The 18,467-nt window shown below is 35.8% G+C and overlaps 1 protein-coding gene across 2 annotated transcripts in view; it reads right to left on the reverse strand.

Annotated features, from left to right (window-relative positions):
* Nucleotides 1-17,761, reverse strand: part of LOC142349232 (uncharacterized) — a 31,645-nt gene extending 13,884 nt beyond the window's left edge. The window contains exons 1-2 of one of the 2 annotated variants that reach the window (XM_075400658.1): nt 17,345-17,761; nt 13,459-13,890 (exon numbers count right to left, since the gene is read on the reverse strand). In XM_075400658.1, the coding sequence (XP_075256773.1) occupies nt 13,459-13,663 (205 nt within the window). In that variant the 5' untranslated portion in view covers nt 13,664-13,890; nt 17,345-17,761. Of the gene's footprint in view, nt 1-13,458; nt 13,891-16,924; nt 17,242-17,344 lie in introns of those variants that run through there. The other variant, XM_075400657.1, reaches the window with a different exon arrangement.
* Nucleotides 17,762-18,467: the final 706 nt, after the last annotated feature.

Raw genomic sequence — 18,467 nt, forward strand, 5'->3', positions numbered from 1 at the left:
AAAAATACCTTTACGCACGTTCTGGTTCGTTTAAAGCTTTAGAAACTTTTCTTGACTGTAATTTCCTTAGGATTTTCTGCAAAACTTTAAAAAATAACTTGAATTTCGTAACTCAAAAGTCATTCAACTTGACTCCAATTACACTAATGCTCGCTCTGTTAGTAATATGTTCACCAGATGACATTTACGAGTTGTAATTAAACATTACATAACTGATATTTACAGTTGAAGGGAGTATTCTGTTCAGGAATTTAATCTGTTTACTTAGCAAATTATTAAGTAAATATGAAATTAACCATATTAAGACAATGATTATGTAGAGAAGTTGAACGTTAAACATAGCAATATAGCGTGATAATTGAAGGTTCATCAAAAACTAACGTAAAACATTTCTGACACAACATTTGACATCTAAACAATCTTTAAAACAGGAAAACTTAATGTATTATTCAAATATTAACCAAAGTTTGTTCATAACTGAAATGGAAAGTATGAATTCGCCCACATATCAAAAGGTGTCATAATCTTGGCATTGCTCGTGACATTTAGAAAGCGTATTGACACAACGCAACTAATTGATCATATAATTATATGGCAAAAACTAGATGGAATTCGAAAAAGGGAAAATTCGCCGTTCAGGGTAAAGTTGCAAAGTCGATGAACGAAATGAGCATCGAGACTAGCACCAATGGTTAGGGTATCAAGTGAAAAGTATGCCCAACCCCCCCTTTTAGGGTCCTAAATCCAAGTCCCTAGGAGCTAGAGCACTTCAAAAGTACAGCACTTTTTCAAGGTCACCCGACTATCGGAAACAAAAGTTGTGACCTTGAGATGAAAACTATTGAAACTGAAAGCACCGCATCAGGGAATGAGAATACATATGAGAAATATACACCAGTGACCTTGACGGTCTTGCACCACGGTTAAATATTATTTTTTCCAACATTTTAGTATGTTTTTACATTATTTCTAATATAAAATTCAACATTGATCGAACTTGACCCAATTCCGTCGCTCTAGCAACTGAGAATTGCCGGTAGAGGGCATAGCTATATACTCATCAAAAAACGATCTAATAATTTGATATAAAAAATTTAAAATATTAGTTTTGACCGCAACATAGCCGGCCCAGTTTTTGGTCACAAATCCAAAAATAACATCACTTGCGGTCACAATTTACAGTGATCAATTTCACAATAGGTCTTTTGTAGCTACCCGTTGCAGTTTTTACTAGCGCTGATCTGGCTATTTGGTCGTCACTCTTATGAACTCCTTGAATTCTTCCTAACGGGAAGTTGAATGGATGCACATTCTTATCGACTATCCAAACCAGGTCACCAGTTTTTGGCTCGATAAGTTCCTCCTTGGCCCACTTCGTCCTCTGCTGTAGGCTTGGCAAATACTCAGACATCCAACGGTTCCATACGGCAACTAGGATGCTATGTTGACCTCTGAACAGCTTTCTGTAACTCGCAGTAGTTCCAGAAAACAACCCATTTGGCCAATTAATGCTAATTTGACCTATCAGAAAGTGGTTAGGTTTCAGTGGCTGTAAATCGGTGACATCTCCACTAACATCCGTAATTGGTCGGTTGTTCATTAACTGCTTAACTACACAGAGTACTGTGCGAAGTCTGTCTTCAGTTAAGCTCTGTTTGCCGAGAACATTGTACAAAGCTTTCTTGCAAGATTTCACAAGACGTTCCCATACGCCTCCAAAGTGAGGAGCTGCAGGCGGGTTGAAGGTCCACTTGATGCTCTCCTCTGCCAGTCTACTTGCTATTTCGTCTTTCCTGAGCTCCTGGAAGGCTTCCTTGAACTCTCTAGCCGCTCCAACAAAATTTGTTCCATTGTCAGAGATTATTGACTGAGGTTAACCTCTTCTTGCAATGAACCTATGAACAGCACCAATGCAAGCTTCAGTGTCCAAGCTGTCAACCAATTTCAGATGAACAGCTCTAACACTCAAGCAGGTAAAGAGACACACCCATTTCTTCATTGTTCGTCTGAACATCTTTACTTCAAACGGTCCGAAATAATCGACACCGGTATTTGTGAATGGTCGGACATTATTCGTCACTCTGTGTGTCGGTAAATCACTCATCTGTGGAGTTTTACCGCTAGTAAACACTCGACATGTTACACAATTGTGTTTCACTGCTCTGAGCGCGCTTCTTAATCCAAATACCCAAAATTTCTTCTGTACTTCGTTCCGAATATACTCCACCCCTTCGTGATGAAAAATTTTGTGCTGATAGCTCAGAAACAACGCAACTGCTCTATGTTTGCTAGGCAAAATAAGAGGGTGTTTTGTCTCGAATGGTAAATTAGTTCTCCTCAGTCGTCCTTTTGCTCTCAGGACACCGTTAGTATCAATGAATGGAGATAAGGAAACAATTTTGCTGTTTGAAGAAACTGTTTTCTCGGATTTCAAGTCATCAATTTCTTTAGAATAGACTTCCAGCTGAACTAATTTCCAAATCAGTTGTGCAGCTTCTTCCAGTAGTGAATGCACTTCAGAGTTCTTTCTGGCAAGCGATAAAATCCAAGCAATTGTTCGCCTCAATTGATTGTATTGGCTGTATCGTTTCCAATCGACTACACCAATTACTTCGTTTGCCACGTAAACTTGAACATTCATATCCTGCTCGGCTGGAAGCTGATTATCTTCGTTTAACAAGATCGGTTGTAGCAGCCAATCTGGACCCTTGGTCCAATTACTGTTGGCTATGTCATCGAAGCTGAGACCTCTTGTTCCAAGGTCGGCTGGATTCTTAGCGCCTTCCACGTGGTGCCATTCGTCCACAGTTGAAGTGTCGAGTATTTCTGCTACTCTGTTTGCAACAAAAGTAGGTTGTTTCTCGTTGCTCGATCTTATCCACTGTATAACTGTTGTAGAATCAGACCACATAAAAACTTTATGGAAATGAATTGAGTGTTCCTTCATGATTGTGTCTTTCAGTCGATTCCCGGTTAATGCTGCCATGAGCTCAAGTTTTGGAATTGTATGATGCTTTACAGGTGCAACTCTAGCTTTTCCTATGATAAAGGATACTTTACGCTCTGATTGATTGTTTTCTGTTACAAGATATGCTACCGCACAAAATGCGTCCTCTGAAGCATCACCGAAAACGTGCAACTCATTTCGAATGTTTTCGCTCGACGTTTCATACCATCTGCTGACTTCAAACACTTCACCGGCATTCAATTCTCCGACCCAATCCGAGAATTGATCACTGAGGTTCTCGTCGATAAATGAGTCCCATTGTTGTCCTCTTGTCTGCCATATGCCTTTCAGGATTATTCTTCCACGGATAACAAATGGAGCTAGAAATCCCAAAGGATCAAAAACGCTAGAGACAATTGATAGCACTTTTCGCTGGGTCCAACATTTTTCAGGCTTAAACTGTAAACCTCTGCATACTTTCAGCGTGTCGGTTTTATTGTTCCATTCTAATCCAAGAATCGTCAGGGCCTTGTTATGTACTTCATCTTCATCAAAATTAGTAGCCCACTTAGTTAGATTGAAACCACCTTTTGCTAAGAGAGCAATTAATTCTGCTTTGACGTCAGCAGCTTCTTCCCGACTCTGCAGCGAGACAAGTAGATCATCCATATAGAAGTTATGGCACGCTATGTAACTAGCTCGATCTGAATTTTCAGCATTGTCCGTTGCACATCTTTGTAGCGCAAAGTTTGCACAAGTTGGAGACGATTTAGCGCCAAATATATGTCTATTGTACTGATAGGTTACTAATTGGTACTTTTCATCTGACCATAGAAACCGTAGAAACTTTCGATATTCCGGTTTGACTTGAACTTGAAGGAACATTTCTTCAATGTCGGCACTCAAAGCATACCGGTTCTCTCGGAATCGTGCCAAGATTCCCATCAGACTGGCTAGCAAATCCGGACCTGCTAAAAGCATGTCGTTGAGACTTGTCCCGCGAAATTTGCTGGCTGCGTTACATACTCTTCTCACTTTGTCGGGTTTGTGAGGATTCAAAACTGGGTGATGTGGTACATACCAGACTTGTTGATTGATTGTTGCTGCCAAGTCGCTGCTAGAAAGAATTGAGATATATATCCTTTACTAAGATCTGAGTTAATTGTTTCTGTATATTTCACTTTAAGTAATTCGTCTGTCTGTAACCGACGCTGCAACCCTCGAAGTTGTCCCAATGCTGATGAAAAGTTGTTGGATAAAACTGCTTGTTCACCGTTCCATAATAAACCAACTTCATATCGTTCACCGTTGAATTTGATCGTTAAATTCAGAATCTCGGTGGCTAGTTTGTCTTCTTTTGTTCTCTTGTCGGCAACTTTAAGTGTTCCGTAGGACTCCATATCCCACCACTTCTTGACAACTTCAGCTAGTTTCATGTCGTCATTGTTGGCTACATGACACGCTGCGCTGAGTTTTAGCTGATTAATTGGAACTGGACCACTGACTGTTCATCCATATGGTAACTTAATAGCCCACGGTTTGTTCTCACCGCCATTTTTGTATTCGACGGGTCGAATCAGTTCATAAGCATTCCGGCCTAGAATGATCGCAACTTTCTTCAAATCGATCTGCTTGAAACCCACACACTTCAAGTACGGATACTTTGCTTTCATCTCCTGGACATTGTAAACGCTTGTTTCAATTTCCAAGTCCTTTTGACTGTGAATTGTGAGTAGCTTTCCTTTGTCTTGCATACAGTTAGCCGGCCCAATTGTAGCCTGAACCGCTCTGCATGTTGTAATTTGTGTGCCGTGAATTCCAGTAACATTTAACGACACTGGTTCTCCACGTAATTCAAGCTTTTCTAACAAGTCTTCATCCACCCACGTCTGAGTGGACTCCGTGTCACAAACAGCAAGAGTATCTTCGAATTGTCCTTCATCTCCGAAGATTCTGACACGTGCTATTTGCATTAAACCTCTTATTGACTCCACATTGCTGGTTAAATTAGTCACTTCTGTCTTGTTAATGGGTTTCAAGTTTTCCGACCTTTTCTTGTAGTGAAGCAACTTGTTGTGGGTTTTCTCACAGCCATCAACGCCACAATTTCTTTTCCTTGGACAGTCTTTTGCTGCATGGTTATCAGCAAAACAACAAAAACATAGCTTCTTTTCTTTAACGACATTGTATCGTTCATCTATTTTCATGTTCTTGAACTTATCGCAGTTCCAGCCCTATGAATTGAACCTTCGATAGGACATTTTGTTTTCGATCCGAGTTTTATCGTCATTTGAACTGAAGGCTGACTCGCTGGGCTTTGGATTTTTCTTGAAATCAGGTTTCTTACCGAACTTTGTCGTTTGTGTTTCGAATTTTGACGATGTAGGTGCACAATGAACCAATCGTTCATGTACTTGCGCTTCTTCTTGCAACCAATTATTAAACTCGACCAGGTCTGGTATTCGTCTTGCTTTGGTTGGGGCCTCTATAAAGGCAAACCATCGACGCTTTGTATCTAACGGCAACTTACTGACCGCAATATCAAGGTTACTAGAAGAAAACAAGTCGCTCGAGTACCCAAATTGCTGTAGAATGTTCACAAACGTTGATACCGTATCAGCAAACTCTATCAAGGATGATAAGTCGCTAAATCTAACCTGTGGGAAGTTCTGAATTTTGGCAACTTGTGAAGAGACAATGTGATGAGGCTGGCCAAACTTTCTTTGCAGTGTGTTCCAAGCCTGATCGTACATTGTTCCAGAGTAGCCTATTCCATTGACAGCTCGTTTTGCTTTTCCAACAAGCAATGTCTTCAAATGGCTCATTTTCTCGTCTCGACTAATACTGCTGCTGTGTATTGTAGACAGAAACATTCCACTCCATTCAGGCCAATCCAATGGATTACCATCAAATTCGCGCAATTTTAATTTTGGCAAACTTCTGTTACCATTGTTGGTTGGTTGTGAAAATATATCATTACCGTTGTCCCTTGGAGACAAGAATGAATTTGAGAGGGCGTATCTATCAGGTGAAAATCGTCTATCTCTGCTTCCCAGAGGTGTACTTTGAATTCTTTTTTGCTGCTCAAATGGATTTTTGACATCTTCTCCTGAACTGTACTGCTGTCGATACTTTGTTAAACGACTCGAATAACTATCTGTCTTTGAAAAAGAACTTGATGGACGCTCCACTTCTGGCAGTTGAACTTTGAGGTTTTCTGCGTACTCATCGTATTCATCGTGAAGTTCTTTCGGGGAAAATTCGTCATCAATCTCTGTTTCACTTGATTGTTTAGATTTGTCAGAAGTCTCTCCTGAAGAACTTTCTAATTCGGCTTCCATCAAGCGAAGTTGAAGTTTTTCCTCAACTTGTCTCATCCGTTCTTCGTGCTCTCTTTGCTTTCTTTCAAACTCCATTTGAAGCTTTTTGGACTCGATGTTGGCCTTCTTTTTGGCCTTCTCCTGTCTTTCTTCAACTTTCTGGAGCTTTAGCAATCTCTTTTCCTCCTCTCTTGCAAGCTTGTTCTCCAATGAGTAATTACCAGATTTACCCACTTGACTTGTGTTTTGAGTCGGACTGTCGCTTTTCTCTTTCTGTGAGCCACTGCTCACAAGGTTTACGCCATTGTCCTGAGGAGTACTGTCCGTTAGAACTGCTGCATTTGGAGCATCTTCTGCCAATGTAGTGAAACTGGAGACTGAAACTTCTCCAAACGAAACCATTCTGTTTTCTGATGCTGCTGCTTTTAGATCGAAAAGATTCAAAATGTAGCATTTGTGATCCGTTAGACGACTTCTGTAGTCAATACATTTCTCTGTTACCTCAGAGCAACCAGTCCCACCGTGTTTGGCCTCTACTTTACTCAGCTGATTGAGTAACTTGTCTTCTTCTTCGAAGTATGCGTCAACTTCAGATCTAGCTCGAGCAAGACGATAGTTTCCTTTCAACAATCGTATCAACTCTTCTCTTTTTCTTCTGAGTTGGTCATACTTCTGATTCAAATTAACCAAGTCCAAAGAGTGCTCTTGACGGCCACGTCTGAATGGAATGATGATTTTTTGTTGGGAAGATGCTTGTTGTTCCGATGAAGAAGGCATCCACTTCTTGGCAACCTTCTGAGATTTTGTCGACTTCTTGAACATTTTGATAATAAAAAACAACAAATATTATCTTTTTAAATGTCCGGGGAGAATACGGACCATTAATGTTACGGCTGATATTAGTAGTGAAAAACTAAAAATACCTTTACGCACGTTCTGGTTCGTTTAAAGCTTTAGAAACTTTTCTTGACTGTAATTTCCTTAGAATTTTCTGCAAAACTTTAAAAAATAACTTGAATTTCGTAACTCAAAAGTCATACAACTTGACTCCAATTACACTAATGCTCGCTCTGTAAGTAATATGTTCACCAGATGACATTTACGAGTTGTAATTAAACATTACATAACTGATATTTACAGTTGAAGGGAGTATTCTGTTCAGGAATTTAATCTGTTTACTTAGCAAATTATTAAGTAAATATGAAATTAACCATATTAAGACAATGATTATGTAGAGAAGTTGAACGTTAAACATAGCAATATGGCGTGATAATTGAAGGTTCATCAAAAACTAACGTAAAACATTTCTGACACAACATTTGACATCTAAACAATCTTTAAAACAGGAAAACTTAATGTATTATTCAAATATTAACCAAAGTTTGTTCATAACTGAAATGGAAAGTATGAATTCGCCCACATATCAAAAGGTGTCATAATCTTGGCATTGCTCGTGACATTTAGAAAGCGTATTGACACAACGCAACTAATTGATCATATAATTATATGGCAAAAACTAGATGGAATTCGAAAAAGGGAAAATTCGCCGTTCAGGGTAAAGTTGCAAAGTCGATGAACGAAATGAGCATCGAGACTAGCACCAATGGTTAGGGTATCAAGTGAAAAGTATGCCCAACCCCCCCTTTTAGGGTCCTAAATCCAAGTCCCTAGGAGCTAGAGCACTTCAAAAGTACAGCACTTTTTCAAGGTCACCCGACTATCGGAAACAAAAGTTGTGACCTTGAGATGAAAACTATTGAAACTGAAAGCACCGCATCAGGGAATGAGAATACATATGAGAAATATACACCAGTGACCTTGACGGTCTTGCACCACGGTTAAATATTATTTTTTCCAACATTTTAGTATGTTTTTACATTATTTCTAATATAAAATTCAACATTGATCGAACTTGACCCAATTCCGTCGCTCTAGCAACTGAGAATTGCCGGTAGAGGGCATAGCTATATACTCATCATAAAACGATCTAATAATTTGATATAAAAAATTTAAAATATTAGTTTTGACCGCAACAAATACAATGCCACAACAGAACCAACAGAGAACGGCGACCAATAATTCATCAAGCATGAACGCGATTCAATTTCATCAAAAACGAAAATTGAAAATCGATTTCAATGCAGAGAAATTGCGGTCCAATTTGTTCAGTGAACTATAAATCTGTGTGGGCTGGTTTTAGTTGAAATTGACACATGGATTAGATAAATAATTCTGAATCAGATTGTTTATGAATGTTTTTGAAAACTAAAACGTAGAATACGAATCCAAATACTGTTCGAAACCAGAGTATGCAAATTATAATTGGTGGTACGGAAACAGCATTGCTCTTGAATTCAGTTAGCGGCTGCTCAGTTGTCAATTGATCATTGGGGCAAGACGGACATTTTTAAAAACTGTAGACCTGCTTATCGGAAACCAAAACATTTGCAAGAATTCGGAAAATTTTCGAAATAAGCGAATCAGACAAAGGAATGCCTTGTATCCCTATTTCAAAAGAATAAGTGGAAACTAGGCAGAGCAGGCTTTTTAGTTATGGAAGATAATGCAGGCATCACTCATGGGACGGGATCTCGTCAGTAAATTCGGCATTCTTTTTACGCAGCAGCGTTCCGCAACATGAAGCAGTGGTCTGCGTCGCGAGTAAATGTTCAATCAGACAGCACATAGCTACAGAATTCTGCGCTTTTAATGTCGAGAATGTTTTCCCCAATAGTAACCACTGTATAAAGTATAAATCCTTAAAATTAGCACTCAGCTCAAAAGATGTCCCGCTTTTTCACCCCTGTATCATTTAAACCCTCTATCTTTTAAGACCTCTATCATTTCAACCCGATTTTAATATTTCTTTAAAATAAGGATAATTAAATTAACAATATAATCATTTGGCCATGCCTCGCGGGCCATGGCCATGCCTCAGCGGCTCGTGGGACTTGATATGAAACTATCTCAACAGAACGTGGGATTAATTTATCCACTTAATACAAAAAACCCTATATACAAAACGTAAATATGAATCACCTAACATAGATTTAATTATCCTATTAATTCCGCAAAATCCAAGCTTAAACAGAACGCAAGAGCCACTTATTTCTAAACAACTGGTTTGCAATACACGTACAGTCAACGCATTCAGCGTCCAGAAACAGCTCGCCAATATATCGAAATTTTTGTCAGTGGAGATATGACTGGCACTTTCAGATTTAAAACAGGCCTCCACAGACTAAAAGATAAGACATCTTAATCTGAGAAAGCTGTCGATCTTTCACGTTGAAGGATGATCTGAGCTTCAAATCGTCAGCTCAGTCAAATATGCGACAAAAACCACTGTCAACTGCCGAGCAAAATCCAGAACAAATTGTATTATTCTCATCAGTAGACGTATTTTTTAATATTCGGGAGGCAAAAAATGCCATCGAATAGGAGAGCGATTACTAGAAAAACTCAAAAACTCTCATCTGAACTGATTATTGTGTTCTACATAAAAATCCATAAACTTTTTAGCTGATTTTTATATTCATATTTAATTGATGATGAGAACTAGGCAAGATGCTAGTAGTTTCATAATATACTCAAATCTCAATTCTGCCATTCTTTAAATGTTGAAAATTATAAGCGCTGTTCATATTTATTTCCTCTGAAGGGGCAATTGTGATGCGTAATACTTTGTATGTTTCTTTTACGCTGATGGAGTTTAAGCCTGAATTATTTCAAGTCTCATATCATGATCTTACTATAGCTCAAAAGCCGTATAACGACATTTTGTGTTGAGCCTTATTTTTCCCTCTATATTTGTTCCGGCCCCATTTGTGGGGGAAGGAACTATATACTCAAATGATTTTTTTTGTCGTGGAGAAATGTGAGTGGTATCATTAAAAAGCTCGTCCAGCCTAGAATTTATAAAAAAAGATTTTTTTTGATTTTCGTATTTTCGAGGAGTTATCGAGGATTGAAGTTTTGTGTGTACACATCATATTTGGTATGATTTCGTTCACTTTTAGTGTAATTTTTCTTCAAATTATGATCTTTTCTTCAAAACCTTTTCTTTTTGGTTCACCTAGAGACTTTTCACTTTTCATATGGATGTTTGGTTAGTGATAAACCTGATTTACAGTAAAATGACGCCTAGGGAACAAAAAACAAGTTTTCAAGGAGTGGCATATGTTTTTTATGGCTTCGACTCTGAGCTTTTGTAATTTTTAATGAACATTTGATATTCTTTTTGAGGTTTTACTGAATTTTTGGAACCCTATAGCATTGAATCCTTGACTAAAAGTGCGATGGGTTTTGTAATGAGCATTATTGAAGCTATTCAGTGCTTTGATTTGACAGCTAATGACTGTTAAGACTTTATATTTAGTTTTTCAATTTTTTTTATAAACATTAATCGATCATAAACTTATTTTTGTAACGTTAAGTCAGTCTCAGTACTGACAAGATCCCCTTCATTCCTACTGCACAACTATTGGTTTTATAAGTTGGATGCCACAGTATTTCAAAAACAATTTTAAAGTTTTTGGATATTTTCGTATTTTTGAAACGTTTTGAAATTTTATCACCTTATTCTAAATTGGAAAGCTCCCGTTGGTTTAGGGAAGACTTACAATGGATCATAAATACATTTTTCAGAGAAAAACTTATGGTTTAAATGGCTTCGACACTTTCTTCTCGCACTTTTCTACTGATTTTTTGGTTTTTGCCTGTATTTGTTGTTGTTTTCATAGTCATGAGACTTATTGTGATATCTTATTGATTACCCATGCATGACAAAAATCTTTGGTCTTTTATCGAGTCATGACTGAGCGTATTTTTTGACATCTGTTGAAAACTTTTGAAATTATTGTCTGCTAAGACTTTAAACACAATTTTTCAAAAAACTTTTGAACATTAACCAAATTTAGATTTATTTTCCTGTTTTGTAAGAAATTCTCAGTAATGACCAGAACCCCTTCCTTTTTTTTACAGCAACCTAAAATTTGTTGGTTAACGTTTTTCTTTCTAACTCCTGGTTTTATGGCTTCGATGACGCAAGATTTCAAAAAAAAAATTTGGTTATTTTTCTCTTCTTTTACCACATTCGCGTAATAACAGATCCCAATGATTTTCAAATGTGGCCTAAATGCACTTATTTAATCTTTCAGTATAATTTTAGCTTCATTAGTGGGAATGGAAATAGAAAGAAGAATGCATAGTATTCAGATAATAGCCAATGATTTTAATGGATTCAATAATTTGTTTTTTCGTTTTTGCTTCTGTAGTCCGTTCCTATGGCTTAATCTAAACAACAACAGGTCCTATTGGTTTCAGAATTAATGTTTAGTAAATTTATTAACAATTATTTTGTGAAAAGCTATTGATTTTTAAGACTTTAGAAATAATTTAGTTTAAAAAAAATTGATTGATTTTCCATTTTCGCCTTATTATTTCCTTTGTCGACATTGTTACCTAGTCGCATTAAAGAAAATTGCCATCTGCTGTATAGTATGGACAAATTAAATTTGTGCATTTAAGGTTTTATACGATTGCATTTTGGCGTTGTTACTTGGTGCGTTCAAATTTAACGTGAAATTTAGTTTTTGCCCTGAAATTTTTGTTTTTGCTTCTTTTGTTGTTTGCTTTTGTTTCGTAGTTTTTTCATTGGAAGATCTCGTCAGCGCTGTAATGAGGCATGGCATTATGTAATTCAATAAGTAGTTAGGTCTTTAAACGTTTTCTTAAACTCAAACATCTATTTTTATTATGTCTTCATTTGGTTGACAATTAAGTCAAAAGTGTAGATGAGCTCGAGTCGGAACATCATGTGCGAACGCACATTAACGAGCATCCTTGATTTGTTCATAATTCTATTGCGAAAACTCAATTCTGTTAACATCTGTGAGGGGAACTCTTGTCTGATAAATCAGCTACTATTTTCATACATTTTACAACTAGATTTCAGTTGCACCATTATCATCTTTTGTTAAGTGATTATTCGACTTTGTAAAGCCACGCTTAGACTGAATCACACGTTTCACTAAGGAATGATCGTAATCGCACCGCAATTATCGCATATCAAAACTATTATTTCTTATGATATTGAGAGGGACATATTTAATTGATGTATGACAGGCGAGCAGTAGGAGCAAACAATTGACACAAATTGATTTCATTTTGTTCTGTTGTTCAATGTCAAGTTTGATTTTTCAGCAGAGTGAAAAAACGCTTGCGATAGATTTATTTCTATAGTTTTCATAAGTAATGAGTAGAAAGTAAATACTGAAACCAAAATTTGCTTAGGTTAGCAATTTAAGCAGACTTCAGTGTTTTTTTTTACAACTGCCTGTTGTTATTTATTCAATGTAGAGAAATATTATAAAAAGTTATGATTGCCAAATTTTAATTCATTCCCAAATTCCAACATTAAAAGCAGCAAACTAACGCAAATATGAAACCATTTTAAATAGAAGATATTAAAAACTAAATTTAAGTTTGTATTTTTATTTATCTCCTCTTATACAATGCGCTTCTCTTAACAATTGGAGAAACTGAATGAAACTAAGTAACTGACCCAAAGAGATCACCTGTCGCATTTCGTCACACTCCGCCATTTTTTTGCATTTTTGGTAAAATCGATAATACCTGCTTTTTAACAAAGAATAGTTTTATGTGGTTAAGATTTTTGATATTTTTTTACGAGTTCTTTTAGTTATTAAGATAATTAGGTGTTTAATTGAGAAGTGTTGTTAGTTTGATTTCTTCTCTTCAAATAAATGTTTTGCCTATTCAAATTTTGTCCATGCTACTGAAATAAAAAAAACCTCACTTGTATATACGTCTGTCCATCCGTTATTTATCCTTAAGAATCCATTTAAGCCAAGAATGTGGATGAGTGGGGTCGGAAGACTATGTACAAACACACATCATCGAGTCTCATTGTCTGAACTGTAGGCTAATTATATAGGTTAATAAGTACAGCTAAGATGTGGTGGAGATTTTTCACTAGTATAAAATGTGGGAACATCCGAAATTATCAATTGTCATTTGAGACCGAGATACGCATAACTTCAGGGCCTATTTGAAGCTTAATGTAGCTTGCTAACTATACTGGTTTATTATAAAATTCTGTTTTGCTTAAATTGTTTTTTGAGTTTATGCTTTGAATGTAAGCGAGGATAAGCTCTATCTCATGCTCACCTTTAGAAGTTCTTGTGGAATCAGCTGTTTTCGTATAACAGAAATTCAAAAGGATAATAAAGTAGCACTGTATTGCGTAATTTTGAGGAAGTGGAGACCAGCTCACTGCCAAACTGTCCTCTGTCGGATGTGTGAAAGAAAAGTCAACTGCCTGTAGTCTTGCATTTTGACCGGCAGTGACACCGTTCAAAACGCATGTAGCCATTGTGAGATGAACTAATTCTGCTGACTCAAAATGGGTCGTTTATTCCACAAAAGAGTCGATTCAACAGTTTTTCCGCATTAAATTTCTTTCATTTGATTTTCCACGTAATAATCAAAGCCTTTTCGCAACCAAAAGTCTGCACTGAGTCCTCGATATAAAATCAATATTCTGTAAGCAGAACTGTTATTTCCTGACGACGCATAGATTTCCTGTAAGGTAGAGCCAAACTAAAACAAAACATTGTAAATACTTGGAATAAATTTAAATATTTTGCCCCAACGTCTGTTCTTTTTCTCGATTGTAGTTTTTATGGCTTCAAAGGAATTCCGTGTGCGACTATTTTATCAAATACGATTGTTGAAAAAGAAGTCAATAGTCATTTGAAATTATAATTGTGTTGTGATGAAACTCTTTTTTGATATGCACAAATTCACCCAAAAAGAGGGAGAGAGAAAGGAACAGAGTACGGTTTGTCGGTTCGGAGGAAATAAAGGGAAAGTACTAATTTGACATTTAGAACTGGGAAAATGAGGGAATGCAGGCACAGAGGAGGCTATTTCCAATATTTCTTCAGACTTGGCATTGATTCACGGGAGAATTAACTCATGCGACAATCGTACGAGAGAGGACCCCTCGGTTTGGGGGGGGGGGGGTGTTGGGGGTTGGTTGCGTTGAGGCTGTATTTGGTTACGGGCAGCGCATATCAAAAAAGAGAGCAAACATTGAACCAAATCCATATTCGCATTAGTGAAGTTGCAATATAGAGAATTGAGTGCATTGATAATGTATGGAAAAGTAAACAAAATGGCAACATTTTCAAGGATATTGTTTATTATAGCTCGCAGTTTATTTGAACAAAGCCGCTTACTTGATAGTTTGTTGTTATTTATTGATTTATAACTAGTGCGTGAATTATTAATGGAACAAAATGAGGTACTTGTGAGGAAGTCGAGATGAAATGCTGATGTTCAGTTATGAAGAGCTCTAAACATTCATGGCGCCTGAAGATGATTAATGTGTTAATTACTTGAAAGGGGAGGAAATAAACAAATCAAACATCATCCATGCATAAACATGTTGAAGTTAATTCCTGTTTCATGCGCAAGCAATTTACGTCAACGAATTTGCCGGCACCCTCTAAGATAAAAAAAAACATTTGAAAACAATAGTTAGCTTCTTTTTTCTTAAAAAAATACGATCGATGGGCGATCAAACTTAAATCTTTGTTTTGCATTTACCAACATAGAATTTTCATTCAAGAAATACCTTGAATTAATTTCATCTTTTCAAGAAGAGATGTTAAGATTAAAAGCGGCAGCCAAAAATTAGCGCTGTGATGATGTTGGCCTTGAGACGTGTTTTGCCCTTTTTGGAAAAAGAACTGCGCTTTTTTGCCAATTTTAATTTTCTTTAACGCCAAATAGTTTTTAGTCACCAACCTACCTGAAAAACCTCTAGCTTTGAGCATCTATCCAGATACGATGAAAGCCTTTATATTCATTTTTATATCGTCATTATATATTTATTATGTATCGCTTGTTATTGTCATTTTGTTGAGCGCTTCAGTAAAAGAATCTTCGAATTTTTTCATCTTTTCAGAAAAAACCTTTATAAGTGGACCAAAAAAATTTTTTTTTATAAAAAATTTTTATAGCAATGATGCCAAAGATATTGAACAAACTGAAATTCTTTAACGTCTCAAATTGACACTGCTGAAGCCTTCTTTTAATTTTTTTTCAATTCTTTATCGTTTTTGCCGGATGTTCTCAAGCAGAATACAAAATTTTGTTGCTACTAATTAGCTATTCAATACTCTGATGCTTTGATTAAAGATGGTATTTTTCCAATTTTAAGCAAACTTTTTCAACGAAGACAAATCTTGAAAACAGTAAAGAATATTTGAAAGCATTACTGTATGTCGATTGGTGCATTAATGTTTACTGTATATCGAGATAAATCATTTCATGTTAGAGAAATTCTTTAAAAAAAATTGAGAGTGCGGTGAGGTGTCGGTAGGACAGTAAATTGAAAGCAAAGTAGAGTGAAGGTGATAAAAATTTGTAAAAATTGGACCCATTGACATAAACGTATAGAATAAACGATATGAAAAATGTTAAGAGGTTTTTTTTGAAAAAATGCTACCACTGGTTTTTGAACAAAAAGAAAATTAATTGCAGTGCTGTTAAAAATTATAATTTCTCAGATTTTTCATTAGCAAAAGTGATCAATGCGAATTTAAATTTTTAAGAAAAAAAAAACAAATACTGTTTTGAAACCTATTTGTTAAAATTTAAATAGCCGAAACCTGATGATACAATGAAAAAAATGAAAGATCTCATGGAGACCACAACAACACAAGCACATGAAAAAAAATCAATACAGCAAAAGCAAACTTATATTGGATTACAATTAACTTTTTACGAATTCTATAGAAAGGTTTTCCTTTTTTCAAAATTGAACTTAAAATAGTGCTGCCAACAGATTTTAAACAAAAATGCCAATAAATGCGACGCTAATAGAAACAAATGTTTTCTTCTTTTTTTTTAGCAAAAAAGGCTAAGTTGCTTTTTATCGCTTTATGCAGATCTTCCTCTTATTAAAATTGTTGAAAACAAATATGCAGTTTGGTTTTTTAGGGAGCATTGTCTGACAATAGAATAATTGGCCGGTCCTTATGATCTAAGGTTCTTGAGAAAAATTTTTGTTCTTCCAGTTCCCACAATTCATTGTGAAAGCTTGAATAAGATGATACTTGGGCCAAAAAGGCAATCAGTTATTTTGTTAATTTCTTTCTAAAATCTTAAAAATTTGAATGTTACTTTTCAGCCAGAATCACACGTTAATGTCTTTTTTTTTTAAAAAGGAGTTTCTGACCAAATTATTTAGTTTCTGGAGGACCGTATTATTTGAATTCTAGATCCTCTTGAGAATGGATTATCTAGGAACGATTATTAAAACTAGAAAATAGTGTTTTACGTATTGTTGAAGCATAAAAAAACACATTTTACTCAAAGATGGACAGGTTTAGAAAAGCGGCTTTTCCAATAAGTAGTTAATTCGCTTTCAAATTTCATAAAAGTCCCGAATAATTTTTTTCCTGGAGAATATGTTTCTGGGTACTTACCATTTTGACGATTATTTTTTTCTTTTAATGGTTACAAAGGCAAGCAGAAAAATTTTTACCAGGGTGCGGTAACTAAAGTTTTGACAAGAAAACGTTTAACTGGGCAAGATATTTCTTAGAAAACTTAAAAGATTAACCTCATTTGCAAGAATTTTGCAAAATGTTGTCAAGAGATTTACATCTGATCTCGGCTGTGGTACTGCCATTACAAGATAACCCGATAGAATGTTAGAACAAACGACCAAATGACAAACATTTTTTATAATACAAAGAACAAACAAGAGAACTGCAGTCCTATTTTTTCCGAGGATTCAAAAACAATGAAAAAAGTTTTGTCGGTGAAATATTAGGAACAGTGTTTGAACATTTGGTAACATTTTTTACTAAGTACAAATAAATATAACGATAATTTAGGAACACAATTCACGAATTAACGCGGTACCAACACGCAGCTCCTTTTACTTGGAAAATAAGATGAAAAAAACTGCCTAACAGGCTGTAAGAACACCTTATTTCTTTATAGATTGAGTTTGCAATGATTTGTACAAATTATTTACCTTTGAAGGGGTTTGTTCTCCACGTGTGAAAATTATTGTTTTCTCAATTGAAGAGGCATAAAAAGCGGCTGTGAGGGAACTTGACAAGAAAGCGAAAGAGCGCTTGAGAATGTTGAGTATTTAAGCACATCTAAATTTGTGGAAAATTGTCGATTTGTTGATAAGAATATGTTCATCACCGTGTATTAATGAGGGAAAATGGGAAAACTGCGCAATTATTAAATGGTAGAAATGTCGGAACTGTAGTAAAACACGCATTTGATGATTTTATTTGTTGTAAATTTACCTCGGAGCTAATTGTTTTTATTTACTAATTATTTTGCAAACTTCTCATTACGCGAGATTCGTAATTCTTGAAATCTCGGCAATCAATTAAAAAACAATAAAGCTCTTTTTAGTTGAAAATGTTCAAAATAGCTGTATGAAAAATAACAGCATTCTAGAAAGCTTTATGGTTACTTAGCAAATTAAACCGCTCGCAACAAAATTTCAAAGAATAATTTTGAATTGAAATTGAGCAAAATCTTTTCTTGGGTATGAATAATTTATTGTTATTTAGTTCAATGTGTTGTATTCGCAGAACAAAGATAAAAATGAAGAAAACAAAAACGCAAAATCGTTTGAAAACACATTTGTTTCAGTTCATTTTTTCTCTTTGAATAGAAATGAACAGGCTTTGGAAGCGTGAATTGGTGACAAGCAGATTTAACATAGAAAAAGAAACACGGACGATCGAATTACTGAAAATGGGTTTTTCGACTGTTCTACAGCCATATTTCAGTGTGTCAGTGTTATCTATGTCCGAAAAAGTCTAATGTTTTTTAACATTTTTTTCTCGCAATTCGTATTTATATTCAGGTTTATTCAGCTTTACAAATAAAAATGAGAGCTCAAACGAAACTCCATAAAAATTTTTTGGAAAGCTGCTTTGAAGGAACACTTTTTGAAAGGGGTTATGTTACACATCATTGATTTAATGGTCGGTGGCTCAGTTGCCAAAAACAACTGAGCCACACACGACTTAGAGCGAGAACAATAAAGAACAACCATTGCTATTCTTAGGACTCGCTCTAACTCGCTCCCACTTGTTTTTTTTTGTTAAACGGTCAGTGGAAAGCTTGTT

This window comes from Convolutriloba macropyga, chromosome 11 (genome assembly GCF_964194025.1).
Source record: "Convolutriloba macropyga chromosome 11, txConMacr16.3, whole genome shotgun sequence".
Lineage (NCBI taxonomy): Eukaryota > Metazoa > Xenacoelomorpha > Acoela > Convolutidae > Convolutriloba > Convolutriloba macropyga.